Genomic DNA, 18,162 nt, shown 5'->3' with positions numbered 1-18,162 from the left:
GTCACACAAACTCCTTTTTTACGGCATTCAGCAGCATAAGCTGCCACTGCAGTACAGAGACAATCACAGTCACCTCCAGTGTCACATGCACAGGTGTCCCTTTCACAGGCATCATAGTATGGGCCAGAGGCCACCTAGGAACAGAAAGACAAAATATTTTACAGCTTCCATCATGCTCTTCATGACAGAAAATTAATGAAAGTTTTTGCTTCCTCTTCCTCAAGGGGTTATTAAATTAAATTAAATTAATCTACAGTATTAAGAAAACTATTTTCACTAGCACCACAAAATGAAATTGCAAAAATAATGATTGATTTTAAAAAAGTTTCCCAAACACTCCTACTGTCTGTCACTGGTCAAATAATTTATTTCAACATCGAAAAAATAATAAACCTTTAACAAATCACCTTTGTCCTGAAAATTGTTTACACTGATACTTACAGATGCATGACATGCTGCAAAGGTATCGCTTTTAATGATTTGGCATTTTCTTTCAGCCCAGGCTTTCCGATGTGGATTTTTGTCACAAAGGTCCACTGTGTTTGTCACATCTGGTAAGTTGGGATCCACCTTCCAGCTATTCCCAAATTCCTCTGGATCCGTCACCTCTTCTCCATTGCGCTTCATAAAGTCATTGTTCGCATTGCCATCAAAGTTTCCACACAGTCCACACACCTTGCCCTGTCATAGAGATCATGTGGGTTTTTAGGTGAGGAGTTGTAAGTGGTTTTGTGTGTTTGTGTCTGAATGGCTGTACCTTTAAGGAATGCATACCTTTAAATCGGGATGGAGCTGGAGCATCAGACTTGTTTTATTGTCCCAGATTAAGTTCAAAAGACCTTCGACCTCTGTGACAATATATATCCCCGCAGAATAAATCTGATATTGGTAATCAGTGACATTTTCAAAAACGCCATCCTCTGATAAAAGTATCTTGCTTCCCTGCAGGATTTAAATAGTGAGTAGCAAAACATTCTCCATGAAACTGATATAGGTAATTGGATATCTTTCTATTATGATATTATCACAAATGACAAATATTTTTTACAGATTTTGCATTTATAATTTTTACAAATATCTATCCTCATTATATAAATTATACACGTTTGTGATTTTGTTGTTTGTTGCACATTTTTACACATTTTCTAATACTACATTCATGCTTAGTTTGAGCTATGAAATAAACTCACCCCAAATGAGAGACTGATTGACTTGCAGATGGTGGTCCCACAGAGTTTGTTCTCTGTGACAAGACGGAATGGGAGAGTCTGGTCCATATTGCAATCATCCTAGAGGGGTTACACACAGTAACTGGTCAGGCAGTGAAGAAGTAGACATGGAAGGGTGAATTCACTAAACAGTTGTGTAACACTTTATTTTAATGCTCCCTTTTGAACATTCTTTTGACTATAAGTAACTTTGCAACTAGGCCTACATGTCAACTAACTCTCATTAGAGTATTACACCATGTCCTAACCAGACGTGATGCGATAAGATACAAGACAAGCAATTTATCTGTTCACACCAGATGTGACGGGGATACAAGATGTGACAAAATCAATCAAAAACCACAGTCAATCAGAACAGTGTGTGGGCGGGGTCTCGCAACAAGTGCACGGCACCAGAGGTTAATCTTGTTGGCACTCGCAAGGAACTGGATAGGAACAATCAATTATAAGTGTTTAATCATTTATAAGCGATATATACTTGTTACGGATAATGCATCATTAATCAGCAGGTTTTCTTTTACAGGTAAAATGGGCCAAAAAAGAGATTTAACTCACACTGAAAAGTAAAAAATGATTAAATGCTCATAAGAAGGCTGTAATACTAATACAATACTAAAAATTGCAAAATGAAGGCATGACCACTAGACAGCAAAACGTTTGTTGGTTCAGCAGGGTCATACAAGAAAAGGACAAGAAGAAAAGACACATGCTAACTGCAAAATAAAAAAATAAAAAAAAAAAAAGTAATTAAGTTTGAAACCATCAGGAACGCTTTAGTCTCCAGTGCCACCATTTTCCACAATGGCAACCTACCCTGGAGTCTCCAGAAGTAACAATAAGCGTCCATTGGTCTCACCTAATTTAACAGTTTCTAGTATTGCATCCTTCTCATGCGCATTTAATCCTTTTTTACTTTTCAGTATGTGTTAAATCTCTTTTTTGGACAATTTTACCTGTAAAAAAAAATCGGCTTAATAATTATGCGTTTTTCACTTCCAGCCTTCCTTAATTATATATCACTTATAAATGATTAAACACAAAATTAATAGTAGTTATTAAGATTGATGTGGTTTGGAATTGGTAAAATGTGCTTGGAAAAAAATATGATCAGAATATCAACTTGTATAATAATTATGCAAAAACACTTTACACTTTTTATATGTAAATCAAAATAAAATAAAATAAAATTGAAACATGGGTTGATATAATGCCCACTCACCTCGGGAGCGCATTATTTTCTAATAATTCAACAGCCTGGAGTCTATTATTCCTTACATATATTCATATTTTATTTCGGTATGTAATGAAATAAAGGCTGGACTCTAAAATAAGTACAGATACTTGAAAATCTACTTAATTAGACTACAGTAACAAAGTAAAAATACTTAGTTACTATCCACCACTGAGTGACACAGACAAGGAAAAACATACATGGGCTAAGGTGTGTTCACGGTCTCCATGGAAGTAATATCTCCTGCCATCAAAAGTCTTGAAATGACCTTCACCGTAGATGGTACAGGTGCCGTAGCATGGCTTTTCTGTACAATTCCACATCCCGTCTATGCAAGTGCTAAAATATGAATTTTTATTAAACAATTATCATCATTGTTAACAACACACTATAACAACATGGATTATCTATATGATGATTGGGTGTCTGGCTCACCAGGTGTTACAGTCCTGCTGAACTTGCTCTCCTGGTGAATAGTTGCCTCCATCGTGGGTACAGTTACAGTTTTCCCTCTCCACACAACCACCTTTGCCATCAGCCAGAAGGCCGTCTGGACACATACACCCTGATACACACCCTGTGCTCACCTATTGACAAGACAAACCAAAGATATGTGTATATATATTATTATTTTCATCCTATTAATCATGTATCCTTATCCATCCATCCATTCTAACTCACACAATTGTTTGGGTCTTGTTTCTGACATGTCCTCTGACACTCTGTCCCTCTTGTTCCTGGATTTGAGCAGTTGAAGAAGACCATTGGATCTCGACAATCTAAATCAGAATAGCACATGGATGAGGAGCAGAAAACTTGTACACATCATGCCAATGTTGCTGTATCTCAGTAATGTCTTAAGTTTGAATTTGGCAGACGGTATTGCTGAAGAGGTATTTTCTGCTCACCTTCTTGGCTGGAGCAGTTCAATTTGCCATGGTTACATTTGCTGTAACATGACAAAAAAGGAAACATCAAGAGTAACTACAGGGTTTTTATCAATAATGAATGAGTCAATAATGGGGTATGTTGAACTACTATTTTTACCATTTAACACCATTATTGTAGAATATTCCTGATGCGTCTATGACCTTGTCACCATTGTAACAAGGACACTGGTCAGCAGGTACACAGCTGCCTTTGTCATTGAGGTATGTTCCCTCAGGACACACACAGCCGTCTACTGGTGTGAAGGACCCTTGGCAGGTGTCATCATGTACACTGAGAGATCGGCAGGTGCTTCCACAGCTGGTCACTCCGTAAGAGTACTTCATGTGTTCTGGACACTTGATCACTGTACAGATAGATTACACACTTTTGTTATGATTCATTGTTTAATTTCATGCAAAATCAACACAATGTGATTCAAATGCACGTTAATAATATAAAACTTGCATTCACATTTACATTTCATGCCATACATATAAACAAACAAATAAATGAAGTTCTCACCACAGGGTTCTGAATCCATCCAGCCCTGGAGAATGACTCCTTTGGCAGCACATGCGTGGGCATAAGTGGACATGGCCGCACTGCCCGCACACATACACTTATCTATATCTGAACACCTGCATATGTCATAGACGCACCACTACAGAGGATGAAAACCAAATTACATTAATAATGGGGGCTCTTTAAATTTATGTACCATATAATTTAAATGAAAAGAGTCTGTTTAGTGCAAAAACACTCACTTTGTAGTAAATCTCAGGACATATTTCCGAATGACATGGGGAAAAGACTCCGGTTTGGTTTGTGAGACGGGAACACTGGTCTTTAGCTGTTGTCTCTGAATGAAATGGATAAAAACATTCAGCACAGCTTAATTTTAACCCTATCCTGTCCTTGTCCTCTAGTATCCCAAATAACATGGATCAAAAACATCAGGAAGGGGAAAGCAAAGCCTCTACTTATACTATGAACTATTTTTTTATATTCTCTCAAAAACCTTTTATCAGTGCATGTTGTATTAATGCTTATAAAACTGAGTACCTCTCTGCGAAATCACGTTACAGGGATTTTCTGGGAAAAATGTGACATCTGTACAACTGTACAAGTTTTTCGTCCAAAAGTTGACAAATGTTGTTGGTGTGCCCTCTGGAATGCCTGATTCCGTTTTAAAATCGTCTTCTTGTATGTCGTTATAGTTTCCACATAGACCTGAGGAGCAAGGTGTAGAATTAAAAGAAGTTAGAGACAGTCATAACATACTCTTTTATTAATTTTGTCTATATGATTCATACTTTGTTTAACAAGTCTTTTCCTAAAATATATGTGCAGAGGGTAGAGTTATTACTTACATTAGAGGGATCATTACAATCAAAATTACAAAATGATTTGATGTCTTCTTTACTAACCACTCATTTTCCCTTTCTTTTCAGTGCTGGCTACAATATACAACTGCATGACTGGAGCCAACTGGATCTCTAGACGAAGACTCTTCATATCAGCAATAATGAAGGAGGAAGAGGGCTGGAAGATGCTCACAGGACCTGCATGGGACAATGAAATGAGTGGGTAAGAAATAAAACAAGACGCAAAAGAGTTTTGCATCTCAATCAGGTCCCTAATTCAGTAGTCCTTAGTTCGCAGTAGCATTGACCAGGAATTTGGCCATTTTAAAGGCTGTCTCAATCGCAAAATCCTTCTAGTGTACTGAAACGTTCGCTCTCTAAAAAATCCCACAATGCACCGCAAAAACCAGGGAGCGTCGATACTCACTATTTTCCCTTAACGTATATTCTGTTACATTTTCTGAAGCGCGAAACATAAATTGCACGAGCCGAATACACATTACACATCATGAAACGCGATAGAAGTTTTGAAAAAACAAACTGCTATTAAGGCCCTGTTTACACCTGGTATTAAGATGCGTTTTGGTCGATCGGATCACAAATGGACAACACTAAACACAGGTATAAATGGGGTCTAAAACATTTTGAGCTTGTCCACTTTTAACCACTTCCAGAGCCAGTACGGGAATTTGTGTACACAATATAGTGATTCACAAGCTAGGAAGGGAGCTGATTGAGAGGAACCCCTCAATGAAGCCTGAAAAGGAAATGTAAATTAAGTAAAACTTTATATTTTAAAGATTCACATTCATACATGGAGACACCAAAATAAAAAAAATAGTATGAGAAAATCAATAATAAAAATAAATGAAGATAAAAAAGAAATAAAAAAGAATAAAATACTAAACTACATAAGGAGGGATGATAATTTTGAGTATTAATAAATTCTGTAAGACAGGTACTGTATACAGTGAAGTGATTTATATGACCCAGCTTACAGGACAGTCATTCTTACAGTTCTGTTGGTTGTACAGAGATCTGATGTGCGAGACATATTATTTGTTGTACACTAACGTTAGATGAGCATTTTGTGTTTGCTGGGGATAACCCACCTTTAAGGACAGGAAGCAGATACAGACTTCCATTCAGTGTAACGGATCCACTGGAGGAAAAACTAATCTGTTTTGAAAGTAAAACAGCAACAAAAAAAATTAGTTCTATTGTTTTACTGTGAATATAATGAATTAAATAAATAAATAAATAAAAAATCCTGATTACTAAAATAAAATGTACATAAAATAATCACACAAGACTGCATGCTAGTATGAAGTTAATTAAATAGAAATAGTTCACCAAAAAATATAATTCTGTCATCATATCATCCTTGTGTCGTCCTTGTGCCAAACCAATATGATTGACTGATTGACTTTCTTGGGACACAAAAGGGAACTTTTTCAAGAATTGTCCAATATCACCCCCCCCCCCCCTTTTTTTTTTTTTTTTTTACTTGTGCACTACAAGTTTTCTAAAGCCATCCAATTATTTTAGTGAGAAACAGACTGAAATCTAAGTAATTTTTCACTGAAATGACAGCAGTTAACGGCTGTGATCAAACCATTGTGCAATTAGTGCAGCTAAATCATTCTGGTTCATGAATGATTCATTCAGACTGGTTTGTGATCCGAATAAAGATCTGACAATTTCTTTCTGTTCATCACAAATCATACAACAGCACATGGGTCATTGTCATCTAAATTACTTTTACTTTCATGGTGCTTCTGCATGCTTTTTGAAGCTTGAAAGCTCCATTCTTTGTCACTGTATTAAAAAAGCAACCAATACATTCTTCAGAAACCTGTATGGGTTTGGAACAATGGGTGAGTAAATGAAGACAGGATTTTTCTTTTTGAGTGAAAAATTCCTTTAAATTGATTAGTTGCTGCCTTAAATTTTTAAGTACAATTAACTTGGATGTCATTTCAACTTAAATTACATTAAACTGACTTAAAAAACATGAGCTGAATCTTGTATAAAAAAAGTTGAAAATTGCTTAACTTATTTTGATGAGTTAAAGCAATGAAAACGCATATGTTGTCATATTGATCATATAATTTCTTTCAACATGAGGTTCTGAGTCAAAAGTTCAATTATACAAATGCTTGTGTCCTCTAGCAGTGATTGCTTGTTTTCTCTAGCAAATTAGTTCAAAATCCTCTTAAATTAGAATAATTTCTGTTAAATCAGAAAAACAATGAATATTTTTGTAATTGCGGTTGTGTAAACAGGTGATTTAAACTGAAAAGGTAAAAAAAAAATGTTCCTGATGTCAGAGTTGTGCTGTCATTTAGAGTTTATAGAAATGGAATGTATTCATTAACAAGGGCTTTTTTTTATTACTTTTTTCATGAATTGACGTTTTTCGTGATTGTTTTACTTTTTAAATTTAGCTGAAAACCAGTATCTACAGTATACCAGTAACCAGTATAAATATATGAATAGTAAACAGAGCTTACAGTGGTCCCCGAGGTGACAAGGGTCACTGAATTTAGACATGCGTCTGTTCGGCCCGGGTTACACACTGCCAGATTTCCCACGACAGCAATATCACTGTCATTAGAGTGCTGAAAGCAAACAAACAGAACAATAAAATTCATAATTTAAATAATTGATCTTTTCAGTGAGTCTCTTTTAGTCCAGGTTAAGGTGCATTTGCTTTATTGAGAGTCGCAGACCTTAGTGAGGATGTAGTCACAGTTGCCATTAAAAGTAAATTTTTTTCCATCATAAGTGGTGACGTGAGACCCTCCCACAACAGAGCAGATTCCGGGACATTTCAGATCCGTGCAGTTCCAATATCCAGCAGCACACACACTGAGACAGTATGGAAGCAGTGTTAGCATATGTGTATTCTGTCAAATGTTAGGTCTGACTGGTTCATGTGGTCTATTACAAACGACTCACCATGTTTTACAAGCTTGTGTGTATGACTTTCCTGATGAGTATATGTTGCCATTGTGCTCACATGGGCACTCGTCCACAAGAACACATCCATTATTACCAATGTCATCCTCAACGGTGCCTTCACAAAAAGTAGGTAAAATTCATTGAGAACATAATAAACCAAACAGTTCTGATACTTAAGCTGCTGGCATCAAATGTAATACTTTAAGCATGATAAGGTTATTATTCTTGCAAGGAGAAGCTTCATTTGAAAATAGACCCATCAAGTGGTAATACTTAGGTGCAAAAAACCACCTCGTAGCATTTTGTAAATAATTTCTCATGAGAAAATTATCATTTTTAATATAAAAAATGCAGCCTTGGCGAGTATAAGACTATAAACCTTGTCTCTTATAAATTGTTACCTTCAGGGCAGAAACAGCCGTCCACACAGTGTTCTTTACAATTTTGACTTGCGTTTGGATCTTTGCAGGTGTTCTTGCACGGACTTCCACACTCCAGGTATTGCATGTTTAGAGGACATGACTTTGCTGCTCCAAGCAGAACACATTATAAGTCACAAATCTATCTATTGATTTCATTTGTTTATAGCACGCTTCCAGAAATGATACTCACGACAGAGCTGCTCTGTCCTCCATGTTCCTGGTTTTCCTCCAGCATGTGTGCACTGTCGTGAAATCTCCGTGAGTGTGTTGCAGAGACAGTCGTGATTGCCGTAACATCGACACAGGTCGTTCACACAGGCTTCTTCAAATGACCTCATGTCCATCACATTGTTACAGTTTTTAAACCCTGGACTGCTGAGATACTCATGGCAAACACTTGTCTGGGAGATTTAAAAAAAAAAAATCATAGAAATCCACTGGTGATTTTTTGCATTTTTAAAGGTTCTTCAACTAAGCAATATAGAGCCATAACAAATTTGAACAAATACTAAAATATTATAAAATTTAAGAGAAGCAATAGAATATGAAAAAGAAATGTTTCTATTTTATTTCAAGAAATGTGAGCACAGCCCAAAAATCTGTTACTAATTTGTCATAATACCTGATTTTCGCACTGATCATTAGGAAGAATGACGTCACCACAGGATTCAGGTGAAGGCACCTTCAATTTGGCCAGATAATCTATACATGTTTCAAATTGTATCAAAAAAAGATTTCATCAAAAATAAATATGAAATAAAATATGAATTACTGAACTGCAGGTGATTTTATCATAATGAGGTTTACCACCGTCAACTGAATCATCAGCCTGGTTGCCATTGAAGTTTCCACAGAGTCCACAGGTCTGACCTTTGTACTTCTCAGAAAGTTCGATCTGGAATATTATATAAAAATATAAGATTTTTAGAGGACTGAGATCTGGCCTTTGGGTTACAAATATATTGTACAGTAATTGCATATTTGAACAGAGAAATAGCATACCAATAAAGATTGGTCCTTCTCCCAAAAGACAGTCACTCCTTGTTTGTTAGAGATCTTAACAACTGATGTGCTCAGTTCCACAGTAATTCCATTCTTATAGGTTGAATTATACAACCTGATAGAGCAAGTTGCAAAAAGAAAACATTCAATAAAAGAAAGATGTGTTTAGGGAAAATCATGGACATTTGGACGTAGTCTTAAGTTAATAAAAATAAACTCACACTTGATCGTCCATCATGATGTCGTTGTTGGTGAGTTTAATGACTGCCTCCAGTAGATCTATTGTGATTTTGCTAAAAACGATTGAGCCATTCACAATCTCTCTTTGCATTTGGATGTTAAAATCAGGTGGTGTGCTGTGACACATGACCGCCAGAATGTAGTTGCACGTGTCTGGCACTTGAAAGAAATGACCATCAAATGTCTTGAAGTGGAAATTTCCCCATGTACTGCAGATCGTGGACTGATGATCAGGATTCGGATTTGGTTCCGCTAAACCCAACAGAGAGAATATATATCAATAATATATCTGTACTAGCACTGTTTCATTTATTCAAAAAACACTATAAAAGACTTCATACCTCTAGTTACCATCAGAGTTTTTATGTTAGGAGGGAACACTAAAAAAGAAGACAAGAGAAGGTGTTTGTTTTTAAGATTTCTGTTGTTATTACTATCAATATTTAAGTAGTGAGGGTATTTATTGTAGACAATGTGTAGGTTCATTCAGACATTTATTTGAAAAAATATTCAGATATTTATCAAGATATATTATTATTAATAATTATTATTAATATAATTTTTATTATTATTTAATAATTGTATCATTTTAATTCTTTGTAAATCAATTCAATTAGTACTGGAGCTAAATGTTTTCATATGTCAATTAACAGGGCTGTGAATCTATTTAAAACATTTAACTTGATAATTTAATCATTTTCCCTGATTCATTGTGATTAATCATGTTAGGTGCAATTAATACATTTAAACTTATAAATGCTGTTTATTTACAAACCAAAGCAAATGAATGTGGAATCAACATATACAGTAGTACACTGTGTTTTAAAAAATATGTGTAATGGTATCTTTTAACTTCTATTATTATTCTGATTATTCTAATAAATACACACTCCCCCATACATTAATCTAAGAAATTAATGTGCTAATACAATTCATAAAAAAATGCATTAAATTGACTCCCTCAATTAATACCTATAATACATAACACACATGAAAATGAAATATTTACCAGCTGCTGTTGTCATGAATTCCACTACAGGGCCATCCATACCTTCCATATAATTTCCTATATTAACATAAAAAACAGAGATACATATTTACTGTAATATTGTGCATTGTGAAATGAGAACAAAACTGATTTATATGTTTAGTCTTCTTACCTGCTTGTACAGACTGCAGCCCCGCCAGTAGAATGACCCATCTCAGCATCCACATCTGGGACATCCTCACAGTCCCTGTGGAGACAAGATCCATCCTCAAGAGCTAATGTGAGCTGTCTGTCAGCACTTGCTCTTTTATAGTGAATTTTAGATTTCGTTGGAAGAATGTAATTTGTGATCAAAAGGTGGAACCCGGCTAATGCATTTCGACAGGATCCTATCTTTTAATCAAACGAATGTGTAATATCAAATGGCTGTATTTGAGAACGGTTATGCAAACCTTGATGAGAAACACTTTCTCATGAACAAAACTGCATTTATCTGTGTTATCATCTCAAACTAAACAAGGATGTGAGTTTTGACAGTGGGGATTTAATTACTAATAATTTATAGATAAATATACACAGCATGATGCACAGTAAACTATTCAATAAATATCTACCCGTCTACTGCTGCTAGTTCTGGGTTGGCAAGAGATTTGCATTTACATTTAAGAGACCCTGTAAGACACAATATTGGCATCTTTTGTCTATATTTCACTCTACAAATGAAAATAGTTTCAAACAAAGCCGAAGCAGGATCAACCGTTGCATGTCACAGAGCAGACTGTCTGGAACGCCACAAATATTTCTGATAGAATACAATGTAAGATGACTGGAACAACCAACTGATCCACTGTTGCTTATAATGCGTTTCTATTTAATCATTTAATCTTAAAGGTTTCATGCCTGATGTTCCTTGTTTCTGTTGCACTGCATGCAAAGAAACAGTACTTAAGGATGTCTGGTAGTCAGCTGATGCGAGCTTGACTAACTTGACCTGCCAGAACTAACGCTACGCTTGATTTAAGAATGTCTGGTATTATCAAATAACTTGGGTACGTCATATGGCCATTACAATTATTACATTAACCCCCAGTTTCACAGAAAAGGCTTAAGCCATATCTTAAAATATGTCAGTGCCATTGTTTTGTCTCAAGATGCACACCAGTAAAGTTTTTCTAAGGCATATTTATAAAAGCTGCAAATGTCCTACCTGAACCTAGGTCTAATCCTGGCGTAATCTAAACCCTGTCTAAGCGAAACCAGGACTATATGTGTATTTACATAATAATAAACCAAACCGATACAGAGTGGTCTTCCATCACCCAAAAGACTACCATGTTTGTTAGAGATCTTGATACTTGATTAACTTGGCTCGATTTTAATTCCGGTCTTGTAGGATGCATTAGACATCCTGTCAATGCAAGTTTCAGTCTGGTATATTACAAATAAGCATTTTTTTTTTAATAATTTTTCATGATTAATCCATGCATTTTTTAAATACGGGGGTCTTTAATCCACTGCTAAAGATTAGGAAGATCTCAGACAGTGAAATCTGCTCTTTTAACAACAGGATAACACACCGACCATAACATAAACATATCATTTTAGTCAACATACCGACAATTCATTTTCCATGAGATAGGAAAATTAAGACTTAAGTAACTAAAGATCATTGTTTTTGTTTTTTTATGGAAATAGCTAAGCTGAAATGCCTGTCATGCTATGACAATGGACAAACTGTCACATGAATGAATGACTATAAAACAACATTATTATAAAATACAAAAATGATATAAGCACTAAGCAGTAGATGATTTCAGCAAGCCCAATTGTGCACTCAATTTTACATGCTTTGATGATCTTAACATTTCAAAGCAATTTAATTGTATTATACAATTTCACTACCAGTTAAACGTTATTTAAACAGCTGACTACATTATTTGATCATTTACTTTTATAGCCTTCCTGTAGCTCAAACAGTAGATCATGGTGCAAGTGACACCAAGGTTATGGCAAATGCTGTATATGTAAATATACAGTATCTGTCCGGTTTGTTTTCTAGAGGGAATATATAAATATGTGAACAACATAAACAAAATATAAAATTGTTTTCAGTGCAAGACTCAATAGACATGTGTTTAGTTTTAACATGCTTTTTTTATTTCTTTTCATTTCAAACAAGCAAAGAGTACACCTTTATCAAGCAAAGAAAAAAGAAGAGACCTATAGATAAAACGCAATAAATGTTAAACAAAGAATGTGCCATTTAAGTTAATTTCCGATTACAAATTTTCACTAAGATACTTGAGAGACATTTAGTTTTTGCTTGGGTTTGATGATTCACCACTGCTGCTCACGGAAGTCCCAAGCTACGTTTTCTTTGGTTGTTTTCAATGAGTGCGTCATTTACGTGACAGTTAGTTCTGCTACAGGAGCACTCTTCAACATGGATGTACGAGTAGGTTACTATGTCTCCATTTACGCAACCAAGATTCACTGTGCGATTACTTGAGCGTGTGGCCTGGCAGCAGCTACAGGAGGACAATCCAGGTGCATTGTACCTATGTATGAAAGAGAAAAAAACATGTAAAGCATTTCAAATCGCTCACTTATGACTGTCTGTTTCAGTTAGGATGCTGCTTGTAGGTTTCGTAACAGAAACCTACTCACCTGCTAAAACTGGTACAGTCTCCACTACAAAATGTCAGGTCCATTTTCTTCTCTGACTGGCAGTCCATGTGATTTATGTAATCTCTAACAGTCTGTATTTTACATCCCTTAATTTGGTCCACACCTACAAACACAGGCAATGAACGCACAAAGACACGTTAATAATGGACTCAATTCAACAAAAAATGTAATCGTTCTCTTTTTAAAAATACTCACAAACACGGCAGCAGCCATCAGCTGACAGCTGAACGGTACCCTGTAGAGCGAATCACAAGGGCAGAATGTCATCAATGTGATTTAATCACCATGACTGGTCAGTATAACATGTAAATGTGTGTTTGTGTGATATATGAAGTACTGACAGGCTGGCAGTTTGAAACGTTGAAAGGAGGGCACTGGACTGTGTATTTGTCAGTGATGAACTGTCCATTAACTTTAGTGCAAGTGATTCTGTCACAGCCCTGGTTTGTAGTGGGCAAAGAGGCTCCGTCCTATAAAGGAAAAGAGAACAAGTCAAATTCAGTTAAAGGACATTGCAAAAACATTAGATTTAGAATCAGGGAATAATTGCTTAAATTTAGCTGTTTCTTACACACATTCCGAAAACTTGCGATATAGTGCACAACTAATTTTATCATGCTTTTTTGTCCAGCTTCGGGGTTTTTTTATTTATTTTTTCATGACAATTCACTTCTGTTGTATGGAAAAAAGCAGCACGAACGGTTTCATTTCGTGTCCAAGGGCAAAAAAATCGTTTTTGACATGAGGATAAGTTAAAAAAAAAATTTAACATTTATAATTATTTACATTTTTGTCCTTTTCAGCCAAACCTTAAGATGACTGAGCTTTTGACGTTTGACCTTACCTGCAGTATATGCTCGACACCATTGATGTTGATGATGCAGTGAGTTTGCACACACTTTCCACAGCATTCGTCCGAGCTTGTTTCAATATATTCATAACCCTGGGAAATATAAACATCAAATGAAGTCAACAGAATTAAACTCGTTCCTGAGACAAGCCGATCAGAAACGCGTCAAACAACTTACAGGTTTACATTTCTCATTGCACTGCACAAATCCACATTTGATCTTGAACCACTGTGTTTTAGGATCCACATCCCATGTACAGCTACATTCCTGACAGGCAACGACGGGGATGTCGGTACCAGGCTGTGGGAAGTGAGGGAAGAGAGTTGAGTGTGCAAAACTTTCATTAATAATTATTTAAATATAAAAAAAAGAAAGAAAAAAACTTGGGATATTTGATTTTTAAAATGGTAATATTAGAGTCATTTTAGTTACCTCATACTCTTTGTTTTTGTGGACACAAACTTTCTTTGGCTCTAAGGAGGCAAACAACAAAATATTACAAAACTATATAGAATGATATTCAAGGTGATACAGACAGCAACTGAGATGAAAACAGGCATAAGAACATCACAAAAATGAAGTGAAGTGTGAATAATAGTGATACCGCATATGATTTCTGGACAGCATTTTCCATTAGGCACTTCCAGGACCGGCGCATATCCGACTCCACACTTTTTATCCAAAGGTGGGCAAATGCTGACATCACAATCTACATCACGAAACATAGTAGAGGAGACTTAGGCGATGCAAACCTAAAGCAAATCCCTTTAAAAACTGTAAGTAACTCGTCTTACTGCAAACTTGTTTGCTGCAGCATGGATCTGAAGGATTGGTGACATTGACCAGCACAAAGCCGGGCTCAGTGCAGCTCTCAGGATTCACATCAGGACACTTCTTGGGCTTACAGTTCACCGATTTGCTGGCCTTTTCACAAATACACTCTTCGCAGTTGTACTCGAAAACCTCATCAAACTGCCACAAAAAAACAAGAGGATTCAGTTAAAAGTCCAGTTCTAAAGTCCTGGAGGTAATTCTTTAAAGTTGGCATTAAATATAAATTCACGAATTGATTTTGTAAATGCGCGTTATAGATTGTATTCTAAATGATTTATCCATGCTTACAGTTCATCCCCTTCACAATGAAGTGCAAGCTTGTTTCAATCCAATCCAATCCAATTAACAACTGATGATAGAACCATTTACCCACCCTACATATTTTCCTTTAAATTAATCCGTTAAACTCTGATGAAAATAATACATAATATGGAAGAAAAGATCAGTCACTACTTACGTTTTATTTACACTATTGTAAATCTTTGTTGGTTTACCAGTGATAGAACCTCATAAGTGACCGATTTGAAGTTCTACATAGGCAGCTACTACAAATAGCGCAACTCGCATAAAGAGTACTCACATTAGTATATTGCTAAGCTAAAATTTAAATCTAATAAGCATAAAAATTCATATCACACAAGAATACTGGTACAAATATAGTTGCACTATTTTATGGAGGCTTTTCAGTACTGAATGAATTATAAGGATGAATTTAAGTCACAGTTCTCTCTCCAGTTCTATCATCCGCCATCTTGGATGAATTTTTTCACTGAGATTGTCGGAATGCATTCTGGAATTAATACATTTAAGAACTATGAAATGAAATACTCATATTGAGTATTTTAAACACCGCCGCACCTCACGTGGTGTCCCAGAGGCATCCAGGCATCCTAAAAATAAAAAGGGGAGAAGAAAATCAAAATAAGTGTTTTCAAAAAGTGGCCAAGACATGAGGGATGATGCAGAAAGGCACATGGTTTTTTTATACATTTGAATTTGAATGCCTAATGCACGCACACACACACTTGAATTAGAGGCTTCTTACCGCATTTGTTCACACAGACTCCTGATTCCTTGTTGAAGAGCAATGTTCCCTCAGGACAGAAGCAGCCCTCCGTATGCACTGTAATGGTGCTCCGTTCAGGTCTGCAATTAAAATACATCACCTGAGATTCATTCCAATAAACGTTTAGGAACAAATTTGCATAACAGGCTTTATTAACTCTTAAACTGCATAATAATGTTGACAATTTTTAAGTACATATCTGCCATGTTCCTCAATACTGAATAAGCACTAAACTTTCATTTCCACAACTGTCTAAATTATTAAAAAATGTGAATTAATGGGCATACATATCATCACAGCTTGGTGGCTCAGCTGGACCACAAGGATTGAAGACTTTATTTGCTGGACATTCAATATCTGGGGATGAAAAGACAAATAAACTTAAATAACCTCCATAGCTTCGAAGAATATTGGGTCCAAAAGTCTGAGTCTAAAATATAAAAAAGGAATTTAAACTATTTGGGGTTTTGGAAAATGAAAAAAAAAAAAAACAATATGATATCAAATGCAACTTACTGCAAAGGTTAGTGTAGTTCCTCCAGTGTATGCAGATCCCTAATTGAGAGCAAGCCCTTGCGTAGCTCTGCAGACTGGTACACACCACGGCAGGGTTGCTCATATGACAACTATCATATTGACAACCTAAAAAGAAGTTGTCAGGGGACACATGGGAATGGCATGCTTCGAACAACCTGAGGAAGACAGTAGTTGTAAATATCACTTTGGAAGCTCCGTTTATTGAAATTTATAGTTAAAACGCCAAACAGAATCAACTCACTCGCTACTGAGGAGGTTGCATTCAGGATGGGCCTGGCATGGGATATGTGTAGGTTTAAGATCACCCCCAACTGTAGGCAATGCAGTAGGTGGAGTGCAAATTTCACCATTCACACCACTGGCTGGCCAGTAATCTGCCATCACTGCACAGTCGTTCACCAAGATCCCTCCAGGGATCATGCAGTCATCAGCTCTGTTGTTGTTGCATGTTCCTTAGTGAGAATTATTTGGAATAATTTAGATGAAAAAATGCATAAAAACAAACCCCTTGTACACCATCCACATTGTGATGTCACCATCCATACAAAAATCAGGGGGTGGCTAACTTACCACAGTGACCTTGTGTGTTGTTTCCAAAATGCTGGAATGGCAGGTTGATGCCAAAGCCAGTAGCTCCAAATGTTATATCAACACCCAGCTGTGGAATACTCAGGAACAAGTCTAGGCCTGAGCTTATAACCCTCACACCATTAAAAGCATATGGCAGAGTTAACTTAACATTGTCCTTAGTAGCCTGTTAGGACAAGATATAATTACAAGAAAAACATAAGATACTTATGCTGCAATGCACAAAAAAAAACATGTTTCATCATTACAAATCTAGAAAGTCTCACCTCTAGCTCTGCACCTCCGATGAGATTATGATTAGTTAGTGTTATGACTTGATTGTTGTAAGACACAATAATGGATCTGGGACAGGATACATGCTCAATAGGGTCACAAAAGACATTGTCAATGTAGATCTTTAAATGGTATTGAGGCCTTATTTCCTCCATTAATATATAAGTGCAGTTTCCTTGATAACTGTAGAAAAGTCCATCAAATGTGATGTAATGCGGGTCACCCCAGCCTTCACAAAAGCCTACGAACAATAACAAAAAGCCTTCAGATATTTGAACTGAACAAGTTACCTGAATTTGGTCAATACTGTGTATATTAACTGTTGACATTTGAAGAGCTGAAAATACAACCACTTTTTCATTGTAACCTGTGACAGGCAAGCAGATGCCAATTACAATTCATTTTATTAACTTGTGCCACATCAAAGCAGAGACTTAATGAAACCTAAGTAAATCACGCATAATAGCTTCAGTGTTTTCTTTGGAAATGATTTTTGAAAAATATTTTTCTTCCTTTAAAACGTTAGATGTTCAAGGTGGAAAAAAACAAGCATTTTCAAGTAATACACTAAAAATTTAAAGCACTTTTGAAATCATGAAAGCATAACCGTTCACATCAAGCACATTGGGCTTGGAAGGACATCACTGCTATTAATTTGAATGATTAATGAATCAAATATAAAAATTGTGAAGGCCAGTATACTCACAGTCACATTGGTAATACTGGCAGCAGTAATGCTCATCATACACAAGCACAGGTTTTTTGCCATTTTCACAGGTGATGTTCTGCAATGGAGGGCATTCAAATGGGATAATTTCAATAATGTTGTCTTCTATGCACCTCGCCATGGTGCAGTTACACAGGATGAAGGTCTCGTTTGTCTGGTGATAATGAAAAATGAGCTGGGATTAGAAAGACTGATACATGCAAAATCACAATGTAGTCTATGTTGTTT

The 18,162-nt window shown here is 36.0% G+C and overlaps 1 protein-coding gene across 1 annotated transcript in view; it reads right to left on the bottom strand.

Moving 5' to 3' along the window:
• Position 1: 1 nt before the first annotated feature.
• muc2.1 (mucin 2.1) overlaps positions 2–18,162 on the bottom strand; it is a gene marked incomplete at both ends in the record, with an annotated part of 39,193 nt that continues 21,032 nt past the window's right edge. Inside the window, 38 exons of the mRNA XM_081355370.1 lie at positions 2–46; positions 550–681; positions 2,661–2,799; positions 2,896–3,010; positions 3,168–3,239; positions 3,369–3,409; positions 3,508–3,754; positions 3,913–4,051; positions 4,155–4,249; positions 4,818–4,952; positions 7,306–7,375; positions 7,487–7,625; positions 7,716–7,833; positions 8,120–8,245; positions 8,331–8,541; positions 8,763–8,842; positions 8,948–9,035; positions 9,143–9,257; positions 9,364–9,634; positions 9,724–9,762; positions 10,543–10,617; positions 12,783–12,928; positions 13,038–13,161; positions 13,254–13,293; positions 13,400–13,528; positions 13,903–14,001; positions 14,087–14,209; positions 14,342–14,382; positions 14,514–14,618; positions 14,704–14,881; positions 15,602–15,633; positions 15,789–15,889; positions 16,097–16,166; positions 16,326–16,501; positions 16,588–16,798; positions 16,917–17,100; positions 17,201–17,448; positions 17,914–18,088. Coding sequence (XP_081211496.1) covers positions 2–46; positions 550–681; positions 2,661–2,799; positions 2,896–3,010; positions 3,168–3,239; positions 3,369–3,409; positions 3,508–3,754; positions 3,913–4,051; positions 4,155–4,249; positions 4,818–4,952; positions 7,306–7,375; positions 7,487–7,625; positions 7,716–7,833; positions 8,120–8,245; positions 8,331–8,541; positions 8,763–8,842; positions 8,948–9,035; positions 9,143–9,257; positions 9,364–9,634; positions 9,724–9,762; positions 10,543–10,617; positions 12,783–12,928; positions 13,038–13,161; positions 13,254–13,293; positions 13,400–13,528; positions 13,903–14,001; positions 14,087–14,209; positions 14,342–14,382; positions 14,514–14,618; positions 14,704–14,881; positions 15,602–15,633; positions 15,789–15,889; positions 16,097–16,166; positions 16,326–16,501; positions 16,588–16,798; positions 16,917–17,100; positions 17,201–17,448; positions 17,914–18,088 — 4,674 coding nt within the window. The remainder of the gene's footprint in view (positions 47–549; positions 682–2,660; positions 2,800–2,895; positions 3,011–3,167; positions 3,240–3,368; positions 3,410–3,507; positions 3,755–3,912; positions 4,052–4,154; positions 4,250–4,817; positions 4,953–7,305; positions 7,376–7,486; positions 7,626–7,715; positions 7,834–8,119; positions 8,246–8,330; positions 8,542–8,762; positions 8,843–8,947; positions 9,036–9,142; positions 9,258–9,363; positions 9,635–9,723; positions 9,763–10,542; positions 10,618–12,782; positions 12,929–13,037; positions 13,162–13,253; positions 13,294–13,399; positions 13,529–13,902; positions 14,002–14,086; positions 14,210–14,341; positions 14,383–14,513; positions 14,619–14,703; positions 14,882–15,601; positions 15,634–15,788; positions 15,890–16,096; positions 16,167–16,325; positions 16,502–16,587; positions 16,799–16,916; positions 17,101–17,200; positions 17,449–17,913; positions 18,089–18,162) is intronic.

This window comes from Scardinius erythrophthalmus, assembly GCF_964197995.2.
Source record: "Scardinius erythrophthalmus genome assembly, chromosome: 24".
Taxonomy (NCBI): domain Eukaryota; kingdom Metazoa; phylum Chordata; class Actinopteri; order Cypriniformes; family Leuciscidae; genus Scardinius; species Scardinius erythrophthalmus.
Note: the sequence above shows the minus strand (reverse complement) of the source record. Positions and strands in the feature narration are given on the sequence as shown.